At 34.5% G+C, this 20,333-nt stretch overlaps 1 protein-coding gene across 6 annotated transcripts in view; it reads left to right on the top strand.

Annotated features, from left to right (window-relative positions):
* The window catches only part of WDR76 (WD repeat domain 76), a 50,089-nt gene that overhangs the window by 13,123 nt on the left and 16,633 nt on the right, over positions 1 to 20,333 (top strand). For 4 of the 6 annotated variants that reach the window (XM_031453168.2, XM_031453167.2, XM_031453166.2 and 1 more), the window contains 4 exons: positions 10,299 to 10,425; positions 11,657 to 11,761; positions 11,855 to 11,898; positions 12,776 to 12,929. In XM_031453168.2, coding sequence (XP_031309028.1) covers positions 10,299 to 10,425; positions 11,657 to 11,761; positions 11,855 to 11,898; positions 12,776 to 12,929 — 430 coding nt within the window. The remainder of the gene's footprint in view (positions 1 to 10,298; positions 10,426 to 11,656; positions 11,762 to 11,854; positions 11,899 to 12,775; positions 12,930 to 20,333) is intronic. The other 2 variants (XM_010994924.3, XM_064485650.1) reach the window with 1 other exon arrangement.

Here is a 20,333-nt window from a genome sequence, read left to right as displayed (position 1 = left end):
TTATTATGAAGACTGCTGTTCTGAATATTTTTAAGTCTTTTGGTGTTTATGTCTGAGTTTCTCTCTGGAAATGGGCTTCTCTGGGAGAAGTATATGTAAAAATCCATGTTATTCCATATACTGAGACTTTTCTTTGAAGATTAAGTGAGGTATTAAATGCTTAGGACAGTTTCTAACACATAGTATACTTTAAATAAATAATAGTTAACTACTCATATTTCTGAACTAATGTGGACTATAGTTGAGTTTTTGTATGTGAATTTTTGGAAGTAATTTCAGAAGCTTCTCTTTACCCAACATTTAAAGAAATTTAAAAAATTTTTATAAAAATTTTAAAAGTTACTTTCCATTTACAGTTACAACAAAACATTGGCTATATTCCCTGTGTTGTACAGTACATCCTTGAGCCTATCTTTCCCCAACATTTTTTAGTGAACCTTTTTTAAGAGCAGATTTAGGTTCACAGCAAAATAGGACAATACAGAGATTCCCCATATATTCCCTACTCCTGTACATGCATAGCCTCCCCCGTTATCAACATCACTCATTAGAATGGTACATTTATTACCACAGATGCACCTACATTGACACATCATAATCACTCAGAGCCCATAGTTTACCTTAGGGTTCCCTCTTGGTATTGTACTTTCTGTGGGTTTGTACAAATATACAAGGACATGTACCCACCATTATAGTATCATACACAGTATTTTCACTGCCCTAAAAATCCTCTGTGCTCTGCCTTTTCATCCCTCTCCACACCCAACCTCTGGGAACCACTGATCTTTTTACAGTTTCCATAGTTTTGCCTTTTCTAATATGTTGTGTAGTTGGAATCATACAGTATGTAGGCTTTTCAGATTGCCTTTATTGCATTTAAGTTTCTTCATGTCTTTTCATGGCCTGATAGCTTGCTTCTTTTTAGCACTGAATAATAGTCCATTGTCTGGATGTACTGCAGTTTACTTATCAATTTGCCTAGTGGAGGATATCTTGGTTGCTTCCAAGTTTTGGCAGTTATGAACAAAGCTGCTGTAAAGTGCAGGTTTCTGTGTAGACATAAGTTTTCAACTCCTTTGGATATACCAAGGAGTACAATTGTTGGATTGCGTGGCAAGAGTGGCAAGAGTTTTGCTTAGTTTTATGAGAAACCAAACTATCTTTCAAGGTGGATATGTCATTTTGTATTCACAGCAGCAGTTAGTGAGAGTTCTTGTTGTTCCATGTCTTCACCAGTATTTGGTGTCACCAGAGCTCTGGATTTTGGCCATTCTAATAGGGGTATAATGTTTTAATTTGCATTTCCCTGATGACATATGACTTGGAGCATCTTCTCATATGCTTATTTCCCATATTCTTTGGTGAGGTGTCTTTGACCCATTTTAAAATCAAGTTTTTTTTTTATTGTTTAGTTTTAAGAGTTCTTTGTATATTTTTGTTTTATTTATTTATTTTTTTAAAAAGATGAAGTATTTATTGAGTTATAGTCATTTTACAATGTTGTGTCAAATTCCAGTGTAGAGTACAATTTTTCAGTTATACATGAACATACGTATATTCATTGTCACATTTTTTTCACTATGAGCTACCACAAGATCTTGTATATATTTCCCTGTGCTATACAGTATAATCTTGTTTATCTATTCTGCATATGCCTGTCAGTATCTACAAATTTTGAACTTAGCCAAGACATGAAAACAGCCTAAATGTCCATCAACAGATGACTGGATAAAGATGTGGTATATTTATACAATGGAATACTATTCAGCCATAAAAACCGACAACATAATGCCATTTGCAGCAACATGGATGTCCCTGGAGAATGTCATTCCAAGTGAAGTAAGCCAGAAAGAGAAAGAAAAATACCATATGAGATCGCTCATATGTGGAATCTAAAAAAAAAAGAAAAGAACATACATACAAAACAGAAACAGAGTCATAGACATAGAATACAAACTTGTGGTTGCCAAGGAGGAGAGGGGTGGGAAGGGACAGACTGGGAGTTCTTTGTATATTTTGGATAACAGTTCTTTATCAAATGTATTTGCAAATATTTTCTCCCATACTGTAGCTTGTCTTCTCATTCTCTTGATATAGTTTTTTGCAGAGCAGAAGTTCACTGTATCAGTTTTTTCTTTGGATTGTGTCTTTTTTGTTACTTCTAAAAAATGTATTGCCATAATCAAGGTCATTTGATTTTCTCCTGTTATCTTCCAGGAGTTTTATAATTTTGCATTTTGCATTTAGGTCTATGATACATTTTGAGTTAATTTTGTGAAGAGTGTAAATTTTGTGTCTAGATTAATTTTTTTTTTTTTGCATTGTGCATAGTCCATCTATTTCAGCACCATTTGTTGAAAAGATTATTTTTGCTCCATTGTCTTGCCTTTGCTTCTTTATCAAAGATCAGTTGACTATTTTTATGTGGGTTTATTTTTGGGTTCTTTATTCTCTTGTACTGATCAATTTGTCCCTTCTTTCATCAGTACCATACTGTCTTGCTTATTACAGCTTTCAAATAAGTCTTTTTTTTTTAACCCTTTAATGGCAGTAGTCTCCAAACTTTTTTCTTTTAATGGAGGTACTGGAGATTGAACCCAGGACCTTGTGCATACTAAGCATGCTTTCTATCACTGAGCTATACCCACCCTCATAAAGTAAGTCTTAATATTGTGTAGTCAATCCTCCAACTTTGTTCTTCTCCTTCACTATTGTGTTAGCTAGTCAGTGTCTTTTGCCTCTCCACTTAAACTGTTAGTATTCACAAAATATCTTGCTGGTATTTTGATTGGGATTGCCTTGAATCTATAGATCAAGCTGGGAAGAAGTGGCATCTTGACAATATTGACTCTGATCAACAAACATGGAATATCTGTCTCCATTTATTTAGTTTTTTGATTTTGATCATCTGAGTTTGTAGTTTTCCTCATAAATCTTATAAATATTTTCTTAGATTTATACCTAAGTATTTCATTTTTGGGGTGGTAATACAAATGGATTATATTTTTAAATTCAAATTTCACTTGTTTATCGCTAGTATATAGGAAGGCAGTTGACTTTTGTATATTAACTTTGTATTCTATTTTACCTTCTAACTTTACTACAATAATTTATTAGTTCCAGGAATTTTTTTTGTCCATTCTTTAGAATTTTCTGCGTAGACTAAACATGTCATCTGTGAACAAATACAGTTTTATTTCTTCCTTCTCAATCTGTGTATTATTTATTTCCTTTTCTTGTCTTATTGCATTAGGTAGAACTTTCAGTGCAGTTTTAAAAAGGAGTGATGAGAAAGGTTATCTTTGTCTTTTACCTGATTTCAGTAGGAAAGCTTGTCATTTCTCACCAGTAAATATATTAGCTATAGATTTTCTTGTAGGTATTATTGAGGAAGTTCTCTATTCCCAGTTTACTGAGAGTTTTTAGTATGAATGGGTGTTGGGCTTTGTTAAATGCTTTTTCTGCATTTGTTGATAAGATCATGTGATTTTTCTTTTTTAGCCTGTTGATGGGATGGGTTACACTAATTGCCTTTCATGTGTTGAACTAGTCTTGCATACCTGGGATATACTCCACTTGGTGTGGTTTTTATAATGCTTTTAATACATTATTAGATTCAGTTTACTATATTTTGTTGAGGGTTTTTGCGTCTATGCTCATGAGAGATATTGATGTGTAGTTTTCTGTTCTTGTAATGTCTGGTTTTGATATTAGAGTAATGTTAGCCTCATAGAATGAGCTAGGTAGTATTCCCTCTGCTTCCATCCTCTGAAAGTGATTGTAGAGAATTAATATAATTTTTTCCTTACATGTTTGGTAGAATTCATCAGTACAGCCTCATGCTTTCTGTTTTGGAAGGTTATTAATTATTGATTCAATTTCTTTAATAGGTATAGTCCTCTTCAGATTGTTTCTTGTGTGAGTTTTGGCAAATTGTGTCTTTTAAGGAATTGGTCCATTTCATCTAAGTTATCAAATATGTAGGTATAGAGTGATTCATATTATCCTTTATTATCTTTTTAGAATAGCCATAGGATCTGTAGTGAGTCCTCTCTTTCATTTCTGATATTAGTAATTTGTGTCCTTTTTTTCTTAGCCTGAGGCTTATTGATTTTTTTTTGTGTGTGGGGTGCTTTTCAAAGAATCAGGTTTTGGTTTTGTTGGCTTTTCTCTGTTGATTTTCTGTTTTCAATTTCATTGATCTGCTCTAATTTTTATTATTTTTTTTCTGCTTACTTTAGATTTAATTTGGTCTTCTTTTGATAGATAATTTTCCTGGGTACAGAATTTTAGGTTGGATTATTTTTTTCTTTCAACACTTTAAATATTTCCCCTCTCTCCTTGCCTGCATGGTATCTGAGAAGGTGGGTTTAATTCTTATCTTTGTTCTTCTATAAGTAAGGTGCTTTTTACCTCTTGGCTACTTCCAGGATTTTTTCCTTTATCTTTGATTTTCTGTAGTTTGGAAATGAATTGTCTAGTTGTAGATTTTTTTTTTTGTTGTTCTTGTTTTATTTTTGTTGTTTTGGATTTTTTTTTTTTTTTTGCATTTATCTTGCTTGACATTCTCTGAGCTTCCTGGGTCGATGGTTTGATGTCTGACATTACTTTGGGGAAATTCTCAGTTGTTATTGTTTCAAATATTTCTTCTGTTTTTATGTCTCTTTCTTCTCTTTCTGGTATCCCCATTATGTGTATGTTACACTTTTTTAGTTACCTACATTCTTGGATATTCTTTTCTGTTTTTTCAGTCTTTTTTTCTCCTTGTTTTTCAGTTTTGGAGGTTCCTGTTGAGATATCCCCAAGCTCAGAGATTCTATCCTCAGCCATGTCCAGTCCATTAATAAGCCCATCAAAGGCATTCTTCACTTCTGTTATAGTTTTTGATTTGTGGCATTTCTTTTTGGTCCTTTCTTAGGATTCGCATCATTCTGTTTACATTGCCTCTCTGTTCTTGCATGGTGTCTGTTTTATCCATTAGAACCCTTAGCATATTAGTCACAGTTGTTTTAAATTCCTAGTCAGATAATTCCAGCATTTCTGCTGTGCCTCATTCTGAAGCTTGCTCTGTCTTTTCTTTTTTTTTAAATTGAAGTATAATTGATATGCAATATTATATACATTTCACATGTACAAAATAGTGATTCACAATTTTTAAAAATTATGTTCCATTTATAATTATTATAAAATATTAGCTATATTCCCTGTGTTGTACTGTATATCCTTGTAGCTTACTTATTTTATGCATAGTCATTTGTATCTCTTAATCCCCTACCCCTATCTTACCCTTCCTCCCTTTCCTCTCCACACTGGTTACCACTAGTTTGTTCTCTATGTCTGTGCTCTATCTTTTCAAATTGTATTTTTTTTAACATTTTTTATTGATTTATAATCATTTTACAATGTTGTGTCAAATTCCAGTGTTCAGCACAATTTTTCCGTTATTCATGGACATATACACACTCATTGTCACATTTTTTTCTCTGTGAGTTATCATAACATTTTGTGTATATTTCCCTGTGCTATACAGTGTAGTCTATTCTACAATTTTGAAATCCCAGTCTATCCCTTCCCACCCTCCACCCCCCTGGTAACCACAAGTCTGTATTCTCTGTCTGTGAGTCTATTTCTGTCCTTTATTTATGCTTTGTTTTTGTTTGTTTGTTTGTTTTTGTTTTTGTTTTTTAGATTCCACATATGAGCGATCTCATATGGTATTTTTCTTTCTCTTTCTGGCTTACTTAACTTAGAATGACATTCTCCAGGAGCATCCATGTTGCTGCAAATGGCATTATGTTGTCGGTTTTTATGGCTGAGTAGTATTCCATTGTATAAATATACCACCTCTTCTTTATCCAGTCACCTGTTGATGGACATTTAGGCTGTTTCCATGTTTTGGCTATTGTAAATAGTGCTGCTATGAACATTGGGGTGCAGGTGTCATCCTGAAGTAGATTTCCTTCTGGATACAAGCCCAGGAGTGGGATTCCTGGGTCCTATGGTAAGTCTATTCCTAGTCTTTTGAGGAATCTCCACACTGTTTTCCATAGTGGCTGCACCAAACTGCATTCCCACCAGCAGTGTAGGAGGGTTTCCCTTTCTCCACAGCCTCTCCAGCATTTGTCATTTGTGGATTTTTGAATGACGGCCATTCTGACTGGTGTGAGGTGATACCTCATTGTAGTTTTGATTTGCATTTCTCTGATAATTAGTGATATTGAGCATTTTTTCATGTGCTTTTTGATCATTTGTATGTCTTCCTTGGAGAATTGCTTGTTTAGGTCTTCTGCCCATTTTTGAATTGGGTTGTTTATTTTTTTCTTATTGAGTCGTATGAGCTGCTTATATATTCTGGAGATCAAGCCTTTGTCGGTTTCACTTGCAAAAATTTTCTCCCATTCCGTAGGTTTTCTTCTTGTTTTATTTCTGGTTTCCTTTGCTGTGCAGAAGCTTGTAAGTTTCATTAGGTCCCATTTGTTTGTTCTTGCTTTTATTTCTTCTAGGAGAAAATTTTTTAAATGTATGTCAGATAATGTTTTGCCTATATTTTCCTCTAGGAGGTTTATTGTATCTTGTCTTATGTTTAAGTCTTTAATCCATTTTGAGTTGATTTTTGTATATGGTGTAAGGGAGTGTTCTAGCTTCATTGTTTTACATGCTGCTGTCCAGTTTTCCCAACACCATTTGCTGAAGAGACTGTCTTTATTCCAATGTATATTCTTGCCTCCTTTGTCAAAGATGAGTTGACCAAAAGTTTGTGGGTTCATTTCTGGGCTCTCTATTCTGTTCCATTGGTCTGTATGTCTGTTTTGGTACCAATACCATGCTGTCTTGATGACTGTAGCTCTATAGTATTGTCTGAAGTCTGGGAGAGTTATTCCTCCAGCCTCTTTCTTTCTCTTCAGTAATGCTTTGGCAATTCTAGGTCTTTGATGGTTCCATCAAATTGTATTTTTTGCCATTCAATGTGCCTTGTGATTTTTTTTTTCTTGATAACTGGACATGATATACTAGGAAAAGGAAACTGTTGTAAATAGGCCTTCAGTAATATGGTGGTGTGGTGTGAGGGGACAGGAAGCATGCTATAGTCTTGTGATTAGTTCTCAGTCTTTTAATGAGCCAGTGTCTCTGGATTGTAAACTTCACAAGTGTTTTAGTTTTTTTCCTCCTGCTTAGGTGGGAGAGGATGGAAAAGTGGGCTGCTGTTGGCATTTCCCTTCTCCAGGTCAGTTAGCCTCTGATAATACCCTAGCAGGTTAGGCTCTGGTTAATTTTTCCTTAGGCAGGCCTTGTTAAGAAGAACAGAGTGCTCTGGCCTATTTCAGAATGGTTCCTTTTCCCTCACAAAATTGTGAGGGTGAGTTCTCACCATCTTTTTAAAGACTTCATTTTTTTAGAGCACTTTTAGTTTCACAACAAAACTGAGATCAAGGTACAGAGATTTCCCATATATCTCCTGCCCCCACACAGGCACAGCCTCCTCCATAATCAGCATCATTCACCAGAGTAGTACATTTGTTACCGAGGATGAACCTACATCGGCACATCGTAATCACCCAAAGTCTGTAGTTTACCTCCGGGTTCGCTCTTGGTGGTGTACTTTCTGTGGAATTGTACAAATGTATGACATATATCCATCATTGTAATATGCAGAGTATTCACTGCCCTAAAACCATTTGTACTCTGCCTGTTCGTCTCCTTATCACCCTTACCTCTTGCAATCACTGATATTTCTTATTGTGTCCATAGTTTTGCCTTTTCCCGAATGTCAGTCATGAATTGGGATCACACAGCCTTTTCAGATTGCCTTCTGAGTAATATGTATTGAACGTTCCCCCATGTCCTTTCATGGCTTGGTAACTCATTTCTTTTGAACATACCCCAGTTTGTTTATCCATTCACCTGGTGAAGAACATCTTGGTTGCTTCCTGGATTTGGTAGTTATAAACAGATTTGTTATAAACATCCATGTGCGGGTTTTTGTATGGACCACTGTGGAGTTATTTTTTCTATTGCATTACTTTTTAAAATTTAATTTTTTTACTTTAAAAAAATTGTGGTATAGTTATATACATATATATTAGTTTCATGTGTACAATGTAGTGATTCAAAATTTTTATAGCTTATACTTTATCTACAGTTTTTATAAAATGTTGGCTATATTTCTTGTGCTATACAATATATCCTTGGCGCTTACTTATTTTATACATAGAAGTTTGTACCTCTTAATTCCCTACTTTTATCTTGCCCTTCCCTTCCCCACTGGTAGCCACTAATTTGTTCTCTGTTAGTCTATTTCTGTTTTATTATATTCACTCATTTGTTTTCTTTAGATTCCACATATAAGTGATAACATAAGCATTTGTCTTTGATTTATTTCACTAACCATAATACCCTCCAAGTTCATCCATGTTGTTGCAAATGGCAAAATTTCATTCTTTTTTTATGGCTGAGTGATATTCCATACATATTTGTAGTATATATATCATATCTTCTTCACCTGTTCTTCTGTTAATGGATACTTAGATTGCTTCAGTATCTTGGCTGTTGTAAATAATGCTGCTCTAGACATTGAGGTGCATTTTTTTTTCAAATTAATGTTTCATTTTTTTCAGATATATACACAACGGTGGAATTGCTGGATTGTATGGTAGTTCTATTATTAATTTTTTGTGGAACCTCAATACTGTTTTCCACAGTGGCAGCCCCACCAACAGTGTATAAGGATTCCCTTTTCTCCACATCCTCAACAACACTTGTTATTTTTGGTATTTTTGACGATAGCCATTCTGACAGATGTGAGGTGATATCTCAATGTGGTTTTGATTTGTCTTTCCTTGATGATTATTGATCTAATCTTATCATCTGTGCCTATTGACCATCTATATGTCTTCTTTGGAAAAATGCCTATTCAGATCCTCTGCCCTTTTTAATTGGATTGTTTTTTTTTTGATATTGAGTTGTGTGAGCTGTTTATATATTTTGGATATTAACCCCTGACATATCATTTCCAAATATCTTCTCCCCTTCAGTAGGTTGCCTTTTTGTATTGTTGATGGTTTTCTTTGCTGTGCAAAAGCTTTTAAGTTTCATTAGTCCCGTATGTTTATTTTTTTGCTTTGGTTGCCCTTCCCTGAGGAGACACATCCAAAAAATATTGCTAAGACCAGTATCAAGGAGTGTACTACCTATGTTTTCTTCTAGGACGTTAGTGGTTTCAGGTCTTTAATCCATTTTGAGTTAATTTTTGTATATGATGTGAGGAAATGTTTCGTTCTTTTACATGTAGCTGTGTGGTTTTCCCTGGAGTTTTTAACTGTCAGATTTGTTTACACTGGATCTTCAGCAGTTGGTCAATCACAGTTCAGGTTTTCCTACTCTGGCACTGGTTGCCTGGTGGTTTCCATTTTTGAGTCTCTGCCCCAGTAAGCTGAGACTCCTTGTATTTGCCTCTCTGTCTCTCTAGTATTGAGGTCAGTGTTTTCCACTATGCCCTGATTTCTCTTCAGGATTCTAGAAAGATTCTAGATTTTTCAGTCTGTTCAGCTTTTTACTTCATAAGACAGAACTGTGTCTTTCAAGCTCCTTACATGCTGGAAGTTCTGAACTACTTTTTTTAATGGAAAAGCAGTGCATAAAAAAGTAAGATATGTATATGATTTTAAAAAGTAAACCATGTGGAAGTGAATGAAATGAAACATTTAAGTCTCTTTCCTATCCTGGACCTTAGTTCTCCAGGCTTCCCTAGAGGAAACCACTGTTAATAGTTTCATGGATTTTCTTCCATTGGAATCTGAGCAATTACAAATGTATGTGTCTGTGTAACCCTCTTGTGAAAGTAGAAAGGAATCATATTCAGCATGTACTGGACCTTATTTTTGCTTCTTATATCTTAGAATTCATATCATATCAGCACACAAAGTTCTATTTCATTCTCTTTTATGGCTGTGTAGTATTCTCTCACATATGTATGTCATAAGTTATTTAACACCTCTCACCTTCCTGTGATGAACATTTTTGATGTTTCCAGACTATTTTTGGGAGAGGTAGATGGGGGAAGGTAGTTAGGTTTACTTAGTTATTTTTTAGAAGAGGTACTGGGGTTTGAACCCAGGACCTTGTGCATGCTAAGCACGTACTCTACCACTTGAGCTATACCCTCCCCCTAAGACTTTTAATTAAAATCAGTATAGCCATCTTTGTAATGTGAGATACATTCCTAGAAGTTATCTCCTTAACATTAATAAATGCATATAACCCTTTATGAGTGTAACACAAGTTCTCTCCTACTCCTTTAGAAAGAAGCCTAAGAAGAAAGAAAATGAGACCGGATGTAGAAGGTCAATGCGATTACTAAAAGTAGACCCTTCAGGAGTTCCATTACCAGCAGCCCCAAGCCAGCCAATAGTAGTAGCAGATGAAAGTGTAAGAAAGAGTACAAATATAATAACTTGGTAAAATACGAAAAATATTTGAAGTGTTTGAAAGTAAAAGGTTGTTAAGTTATGTTTAATTTGTACTTCATTAATTTAATAACTTGTGCTAATATTTAATAATAATAGTTGTATGGTTTAATGAATACGATTTCAACGTCATAAAGACTGAGTTGGATTCTGTATTTCTGCAAGCTTATCTTCTGTGGAATTGTGAGTAAATTCCTTAGCCTTTCTGAAACCCAGTTTCTCCAATTCTAAAACGGCAGCAATGATAGAAACTTCAAAGGGGTGTTGTGAAGATTAAATGAAATAGTATCTATAAAGTTCCTTACATTATATTACGGGCTTAGTAAGCAATAAATGGTAGTTATTAATATTGTTAATAATAAATAATCTGTGATGGGCGTCTCTTGCTGTAGTTTAATTTTATACTATCAATGAGTGGCAAGAGTTTTATTTACCAGATTTATTGTCTAAATAAGATTATGAGTATATTTTTTATTCAGGAGCACCTACTGTTTTTAATACTTTACATTTAAGTGCTTAAATTATAAATTAGAACATAGCACTCATTAGCCTGGTGCTTTAGGAGCTAATTGCAAATCAAGTTGCTATGGGAAGAGTACCTTTCAAGGTAGTCTTTTTTGAAGCCTCTGTCCATGATAATTTATATTTACAATGAACACATTCCACACACACAAAACTGAAACGAAACTTTTGTGAAATGATACTTATCCTTACTACACGTGATACACTTTTGTATTTTCTACTCTATATTTTCTTGTTCACTAAAGCACACTGTTGGTTGTGATGTATTAAGATAATTTCATGATCCCTGGGTTACAACCTATGATTTTAAAAAAACCCTGATATAGAATAATAACTTGGAGTAATGAAATTGAACTGATCTGAATCAATTCCCAGCAGCTCCAGTTATTGGCAGTGTTAACTTGGGACAAATTAACTTCTTTAAGTTTCATTCCAGTGTCTTTAAAATGTGTTATTTCATTCATTGGATTATTGATGGGATTAAATGAGATAATATATGTTATGCCTTTATACAATACCTGACATTCATTCATTGAACAACTATTTTTGAATATTTAACTACGTCTCACCCCTGTTGTTGGTGTTGAAAGTAAAGCAGTGAGAAACCTGACGCTTACATTGTTGGGTAGGGTGACAAAACCATCAACTTTCTTTTTCTTACTTTTTTGTAGCAGCCTTTGTTACCTCCTGGGCCTTTAGAAATGACTCCTGAAAATCAAGATGATAACAGTGAACCATTTAAAGGATTTCTACAGACTTGGGCAGAACTGAGCAAGGTACCATTTAGGACTTACAGCTTTTAGAATCATCTGTTAAGGAAATTTTGGTGAATATATTAACTTAGTACTTTGGTCTCTTCATTGTTTCAGACAAGTAGTAAAAACAGAGGGAAGGAGTTATCTAGCATCAAAAGGTGAGTTAAAATTTCTTGCCTTTGTTTTACATTTTCTGAGATCTTTAAGTTATAAAGACTATATCATTACAAGGAAATTTTGAAAATGAGGTGAAAAAATTACCCATAATATTTCCACCCTAACAACTGTCATTTTTGTATATTTCTTTTGAAGTATCACCATATGCAATACCAGTAAGATATAAGCTTCATGAATGCAGGGATTTTGTTTCAGTAAGCAGAAAAGTACCTGGCATGTAATATATATTCATTCAGTGTTAATAAAAATGGAATCACATACATTTTTACTTTATTTTCTAATGTATGTACAATTTTGCATTATACTTTTCCATTAGCTTTGTGATTGCGTGTTACTAGAGTCTTTAAATTTATTAAATAGTTGCATAATACTCCATTGAGTACATGGAATTTACTTAACCTCCTCTCCTTCCCTTAGTATTTAGAGTTGTATTCTATTTAGTTTTGAGTGTTTGTACGTGTGTATGTGTTTGTTGAAGTGTATATTGTGATAGTGGATTATTTCCTTAGGATAGATTCCAGAAGTGAGGTTAATGTGTCAGTTATTATGGACATTTTTGTGGCTTTTAGGACATGCTGAATTGTGTTCCAAAACATTTTTTTTAATTTAAGAAAATCTTATATAAGTATACTCTCCTGTTAGCAATATATATGAATGTGTGTTTAATTGCAGCCTACTAGCTTTTAAAAGTGAAAAATAGTACCCCATTTTTTAATTTGATTTCCTTGGTTACCAGGAAGTTCAAATTTTCCCACATATATTTACTAATAATGATTTTTCTTGTTTGAATCATTTTTTACTTGTTTTGACTACTGAGTTTGCTTTGACTTCTAAAATTTAACTTTTTAATATTCTCAGCTACAAAGCCAATTTAAATGGCATGTTCATTAGTGAAGATACTGTTTGTAAAGTTACCAGAGGCTCAATATTCTCAGTAGCTCTCCACCCATCAGAAGTTAGAACTTTGGTGGCAGCTGGGGCCAAATCTGGGCAAGTTGGACTTTGGGATTTGGTAAGTTATTATTAATTTTTTTAAAGATACTGAAGTTTGAGCAAAGCAAATAGTCTGCAAAAGAATAGCCTAGAGCCATGTATTTCTATGTGTTACTTGAGATTTACAGTTTTGTGCTTTGTGATTCCAAATTTTAGAAATCTAGAGGAATTTAAATTTGCCCCTATAGAACTTTAACATTTTTAGTTTGAATATCATTAGTCATCTGGGCATAAATGCCTGCCAGGAAACTTTATTACAACTTTAAATGTATATATGGAAAGGTCACACAAAGTTCTTAGTTTTCTTATTATGTTTAAAATACAGTTCCCAAACAGGATCAAAATATCTTCCCAGGGATCTGCTTAGGATGATCCCAGTCATTTTTCAATGAGTCAGATATTGAATTTCATGCAATATAAAAATAGTTCTGCATTGATTGCTTTCAGTGGTTACAGAATTGAGAAAAGCCAAAGTAATGTTCCCTGAATTTATTTATTTAAATTTTTTTTATTGACGGATTTATTTTTTAATTGGGGAAGTAAAACAAAGACCTGAAAAATGCCATGAGGACAGTTGATGGAGTTGGAGAAACCATGGTGACTTGAAGGTGGTTGGGATTAATAAATGAAATCGATTTTGTAAGTGAGAAAAAGAGTGAAATAAAAACCAAATCCTCTCTTGTTTTGGGAGCATATTTTCTTCCTTATTTTAATATGATGTGAGTGGGGGTAGGAGGTGACAGGATTTGGTAAAGAAACAAGCAGAGAAGTGGAAAGAAATAGTATAAGGTTGTATAAGCTAAGAGATGAATTTCAAGTCTTATCTTTGTTACAGCATGTATCAGTACTTCTTTCTTTTTTATTGCCGAATAGTATTTCATTGTTTGATTATATCACATTTTGTTTATCCATTCATCACTTGATAGACATTTGGGTTGTTTCCACTTATTGGCTATTCTGAATACTACTATAAACATTTATATACACATTTTTGTGTAGATATGTGTTTTAATTTCTCTTGGATAGATACCTAGGAGTAGAGTTGCTGGGTCTTATGATAACTGGTTATCATTTTGAGGAAAACTGCCAAACTGCTTTCCAAAGTGGTTGTGTCATTTTCTGTTTCCACCAGTGATGTATGAGGGTTCCAACTTTTCCACATGCTCACCAAGTTATTATTGTCTTTTTTATTATAGCCTTTCTAGTGGGTGGTATCTTTCTAGTGAAGTAGTATCTCATTGTGGTTTTGATTTGCATTTCCCTGTTGACTAATGATGTTCAGAATCTTTTCATGCCGTTTGGATATGTTTGGTAAAATGGCTATTCAAATCTTTTGTCAGTTTTTTTTATTGGGTTGTTTGTCTTCTTGTTGAGTTCTTTGTATATTTTAGGTACAAATCCTTATCAGATATGTGATTTGCAAATATTTCTCCTAGTCTTTGACTTGTTTTTTCATTTTCTTTTCTTTTTTTTTTTTTTTAGAGAAGAAGCACAACATGTTTGTAATGGAAAAAATGATAATTCATTCATTTAAAATTTGTATTCTGTAGACATTTTATGAACAACTATTATGCACCAGGCATTACCTTCCTCACTGGAGATTTATATGTGGACAAAATGAAGTGCTTTACACTTATTTGGGGGGATACAGATGGCAAACAAACATGAAAGAATTATGTTCAATAGTGGTTAAGTGCTGCTGAGAGAAATAGAGCAGGGTAAAGTCTGGGGTATGAAAAGAGCAGGCTTACATGTTCAAGAAACTATGAAAAGGCCAATGTACCTGCAGAGTAAGCGTTAGGGAGATTATTAAATATAGTGGGAAACATGAACATATAGGACCTTAAGACCATTGTAAGGATTTATGCTTTGGCTTCAAGATGGGAAGATGTTTGAGAGTTTGAACCAAGGAATGACATTATCTGACTTAGCTTTTTCTACAAGGACAAGTACATTTTTTCATATGGGATAGTTTTTTCATTTTCTTAATGCTGTCTTTTAAAGTGCAAAAGTTTTGAATTTTGATGAGGTCTAATTTATCAATTTTTTTTTATGAATTGTATTTTTGGTGTTGTATCTAAGAAGTCTCTTGTATAGACCAAAGTCTTAAAGGTTTTCTCCTATGTTTTTTCCTTAAAATTTTATAGTTTTAGCTTTCACATTTAGTTCATTGATCCTTCTTGAGTTATTTTTTGTATATGCTCTCAGGTAAGGGCCCATTTCATCTTTCATTATGTAGGGATCCATTGTTCTGACACTGTTGGTTGAAAAGACTGTCCTTTCCCCCATTGAATTACCTTGGCACTCCCTCAGTTTTTCCTCTTAACTTTCTGTCAGATTCCTAGTCTCACCTAGGATCAAAAGTTGAGTTATCATTTATTCATTCATCCATGCACTGTTCATTCATTCCACATGAATATTTTGTGCTAAATACTATTCTAATGACTCCCCAGGCATATTTGTGAGGAAAGACTGTCTCTGTCCTCATAGGAGGAAAGACTGTCTCTGTCCTCATAGGGTTTAGAATTTTGTGGCAAAAGCAGCATGGATGAAATAATTACATGTTTGATAAATGGAGTGAATTCTATACTGTGATTAATGAAGTGAAGGAAAGTAGTGTTGTAAAAACACATAACAGGGGGACTGGCCTAATTTGAAAGATGAGGGAAGGCTTTCCTGAGGAAATGAGGATTGAATTGAGATTTGAAAGCTAGGTAGGAGTAAACCAAACAAAGGAAGGGGAGAGAGCATTTCAGGCAAGGGGAACAGCGTGTCAAGGACCTTAGGAAGGAGAGTGCCTACTTGATACACTTGAGGACCTGAAAGAATGCCTGTGTGGCTGGGCCATAGACAGCAAAAGAATGGAGGGGATGAGTGAAATAAGAGAAAGCTAGAGAGATGGGCAGAGGTCAGATGTGTATCTTTAGTCTGTGGCCATACCACCCTGAATGCGCCCAGTCTTATCATATGTGTATCTTATTAAGTTTTGTTAAGAACTTTGGTTTTTATCCTAAAAGCAACAGGAAGCTATTGAAGAGTTTTAAGCTGGGTCTTCCTTTCATTCTTCATGTCTAGTAAAGTCCTTTATGGTTTTGCCCCCCTTTCCCCCATCCTTCCTGCCACCATGTTGGGTAAGGGTCCATCTTCTTTTCTTGGGATTACCATAATAGTCTTAACCGGTGCCTGTACTTCCAATTTTCATATTCCAATCCGCTGTGCACAGATAGTCATTTCTAGGCTCTCAAAACAAACTGGTCTCATTTAGGTTTAAAGTAGTTAGATGCATTCTTAACCTGGTATATTAGGAGTGGAATGGGATTGGAATTTTACCATAAGATGAACAAAAGATAGTCTAATCAGAAAAAGAATGTCACAGCAATAAGGAAGAAGTATAATTTAATGCAATTAAAAAACTAACCACCAAGGACAGAAACAAGATCTATAGCTGAGCTTGTGGCATAGCATGATTTAGCTTCTATGCTGCCCTACCCCCAGAATCCATACTGGTGAACTGACTAAACCCTGAGAATTTTTACCTGTATTCTCAAAAAATAGAAAGAAGTAGGTGTAGTTTTTTCCTCTTTTTAGTGAGGAATAGGGAAATGGATGCTGGGGGAAAATGGGGAAAAACAGGGTAAGTGGGAAAAGTGAAGAGTAAGACTAATTTTCTATGAAGGAAGTTTTCTTGGCTTATAGGAGTGAGATGAGCCACCTCCTCCCCCAGTCCCACCAAATAGGTAGTATAAATCCTCATATAAAATAATGAACAAAATCTCAGAGTCTAAGAATTCCAACAAATAACTACATACTGTTTCAGCTGGAACCCACTGTCTATCTCCCTCCTGCTGCATCTTTCCTCCTGTGTACAGAAAAGCCCATCCTTTTCTGAGGACAGAATGAACTGGTATCAGATACTGGGAGAAAGTGTCAATGTGTTACATCAGAGCACCTACTGTGGGCAGAGCAGTTTAAGCATAATGAAGACGAAAGTAAATGACATGGCAACCAGACAAACTACTGCAAATGCAAAAAAAGAACCTAGCATGCAAAGACAGAAAGAAAAAAAAGATTACTCAAGGAAAGTAAGGAACTTCTTCTCAGTTGCTCTAGGACTGTACTGTTCAGTACAGTAGCTACTGGTCATGTGAGACTACAGGTTTTTCTCCCTATCTGAAAGAAGAGAGTTCCTATGAAATATTTTGTAAGCCAGAATGGTGTAAAGCAGAGAAGCAGTTATCTTAAGGCATCTTGCTAACAGTTGCACAAAAAATCAAAATAAAGCACAGATCGACACAGACACAGTTCAAAGCCCTGGCAGCTTCATGCTGAGATGCTGAGAGTAGGTCCGGAGAAGGAACTTGGCGGTGCCACTCCTGCTGTTTAGGGTGCGCTGCCTCCAACATAACTTGCAACAAAACAAATGCTGAGTGCATGATTTTCATTTTTCGCCTTTTTTCATAAAAGTGAAAATCCTCTTTGGATTTCCTTCCACTAGTGAAAGCAGGCACTAATGTAAGTGTTTTGGAACTGTGAAATTGTGTAAAGCGAACTTCTGAAAAGTGGGGGATACCTACCTGTATTTACATTTAAATTAATTAAAATAGAAAATTCAGTTCTTCAGTTTCACTAGACACATTTCAGGTGCTTAGTAGCTGCACATGACTAGTGGATACCATATTGGACAGTGCATACATACAACATTTCCGTCATCTCAGAAAGTTCTTTTGGACAGTGCTGCTGTGGAGCCAGTGGATAACATAATTTGGTAAAATGAGGCTCAAAGATAAGATGATAAAACAATGGAATGAAATGAAGAGAGATTGCTAATGAAATGAAGATCAATGAAACTAATACATTAGACAAAAGCAAGGAACAGAATAGACACTGATGAAAATGAAATTACAGACATTAAAGGAAAGATTTGAAATAATCTCAGACACAGATGAAAAAAGCTTTAAGAGAGACGCCAATAGAGAAGGAAAGACAGTCAAAGATGCCCCAACAAATGGAACAGAAAATTTATTTGAAGAGAACTTTTTTGAAAAGACAATATTTCTGAAAAAACAGAGTTGAATTGGCAGACTGAATGGGTATACTATGTTCTAGGAAAATTCAGAATTTAAAGAATTCTTCAGGCAGGAAAAAACAAATTACATTCAAGGGGAAAAGCTAGGCTTGCCTCAGTTTTCTGCAGCAACATTTCATGCATTGACTACAAAGTTCAGAGAGGAGGAAGTGTGGCCCTGGAATACTTCCCCAGCCCAAGATACTATTCTGATGTAAAGGCAGCAGGTAGATATTCTCACCTGTGAAACAAATTCAAGAACTTCAAGACCTGTGAATTAATCTGGAAAAAACTGCTTGACAGCAAATCTCAGCCAATTAAGAGTAAGTCAGGTTTAAGAATTCAGGAATGGAGAAACAGAAGAATTGGTGATGAGTATTGAATCAATTTAAACCAGAACTAATATTAAACAGCCATATGAATTATGGTTACAGAACTGGATATGAATATTATCAACCTGGACAAAAAATAATACAAAATACAGATATGGAGAAAAGGATATTGGCAGGGTGAGAAAATGTTCTCAGTCAATAGAAATGATCTTAAATTCAGACATACATAGTTAAAAAGTATAATGACTACAACTGCTTTATGTTGTATACTTTTTCCTTTTTAAGAAATAGCTCTTGTAAAGAAATACTCAAAGTTCAAAAATTCCTTCAGCTTGATTATATTATTTTGAAGTACCGGTAAATTTAATACTATTAAAAGTCGTCTTTTTTCTCTCCAGATGTCTTCTGTCATTCTTTCTATATAGATATATACATGTAAAGATGTCTGTAATGGTCACTCAGTTTTGGATTTGGAGTGATTTTTTGTCTTTGTACATTTTTTCCCCTTTATTTAAAAAAAAACTTTTTTGAGGGGAGTTCATTAGGTCTATTTATTTACTTATTATTAGTTTTTTTTTTTTTTAATGGCGGTATTGGGGCTTGAAACCAGGACCTCATGCATGATTAGCATGCACTCTACCAGTTCAGTTATACCCTCCCCCATGTCTTTGTACATTTCTGTATTGTTTGAGTTCCTTATAAAAATGGAGAGTTTTGTTTTTCTAAAAAAAAAAAAAATGCTGTAGACAAATATGCCAAGATGTTAACAGTGGTTAACTCGGGGTAGGAAGAGGAGTTTGTGTGATTGTCATTTTTTTTTCCCCTTCCTTTTCTTTGCATTTTTGTTTCTTTCCTTTTGAAAAATTCTGTTTATTTAAAAATTTAAAATAAAAAAAGAACAAAACAAAAATGTTTATTTCAGAGCAGACTAAGCCACATCTGGGAATGATAATTGTGGTTCATAATATGACATATGGCATGGGAATATAACTTATCCAAATCTGAAAAGTGATGATTTAGGAGTTGGTAATCCAGTTGTGGAAAGGATAATCTTTAGAAGTAGTAATATTAGTGCAGAAATTCAAACACATGCATTTTCATTGTGCAGTTAGGGGATAAAATTTTTATATATTTTTTAGTTTTTAAAATTTTATTTTATTGAGTTATAGTCAGTTTACAATGTTGTATCAATTTCCATTGTAGAGCACAATTTTTCAATTATACATAAACATACATATATTCATTGTCACATTCTTTTTCACCGTGAGCTACCACAAGATCTTGTATATATTTCCCTGTGCTATACAGTATAATCTTGTTTATCTATTCTATATATACCTGTCAGTATCTACAAATTTCGAACTCCCAGTCTGTCCCTTCCCACCCCTCTGCCCCCCGGCAACCGCAAGTTAGTATTCTATGTCTATGACTCTGTTTCTGTTTTGTAAATATGTTCACTTTTTTTTTTTTAGATTCCACATACGAGTGATCTCATATGATATTTTTCTTTCTCTTTCTGGCTTATTTCACTTAGAATGACATTCTCCAGGGACACCTATGTTGCTGCAAATGGCGTTATGTTGTCGGTTTTTATGGCTGAATAGTATTCCATTATATAAATATACCACCTCTTTATCCAGTCATCTGTTGATGGACATTTAGGCTGTTTCCATGTCTTGGCTATTGTAAATAGGGCTGCTATGAACATTGGGGTGCAGATGTCATTTTGAAGTAGGGTTCCTTCTGGATATATGCCCAGGAGTGGGATTCCTGAGTCATATGGTAAGTCTGTTCTAGTTCTAGCAGTTTTTGTGTGGACCTTTTAGGGTTTTCTATATATAGTATCATGCCATCTGCATATAGTGACAATTTTACCTCTTCTTTCAATTTGGATCCCTTTTATTTCTCTCTCTTGCCTGATTGATGTGGCTAGGACTTCCAAGACTGTTGAATAGAAGTGGTGAGAGTGGACAGCCTTGTCCTAGCTTTTAGTGGGAAGGTTTTGAGTTTTTCACCATTGAGTACT

This window comes from Camelus dromedarius, chromosome 5, assembly GCF_036321535.1.
Source record: "Camelus dromedarius isolate mCamDro1 chromosome 5, mCamDro1.pat, whole genome shotgun sequence".
In the NCBI taxonomy this organism is placed as follows: domain Eukaryota; kingdom Metazoa; phylum Chordata; class Mammalia; order Artiodactyla; family Camelidae; genus Camelus; species Camelus dromedarius.
This window is presented reverse-complemented; position numbering and strand designations above follow the sequence as displayed.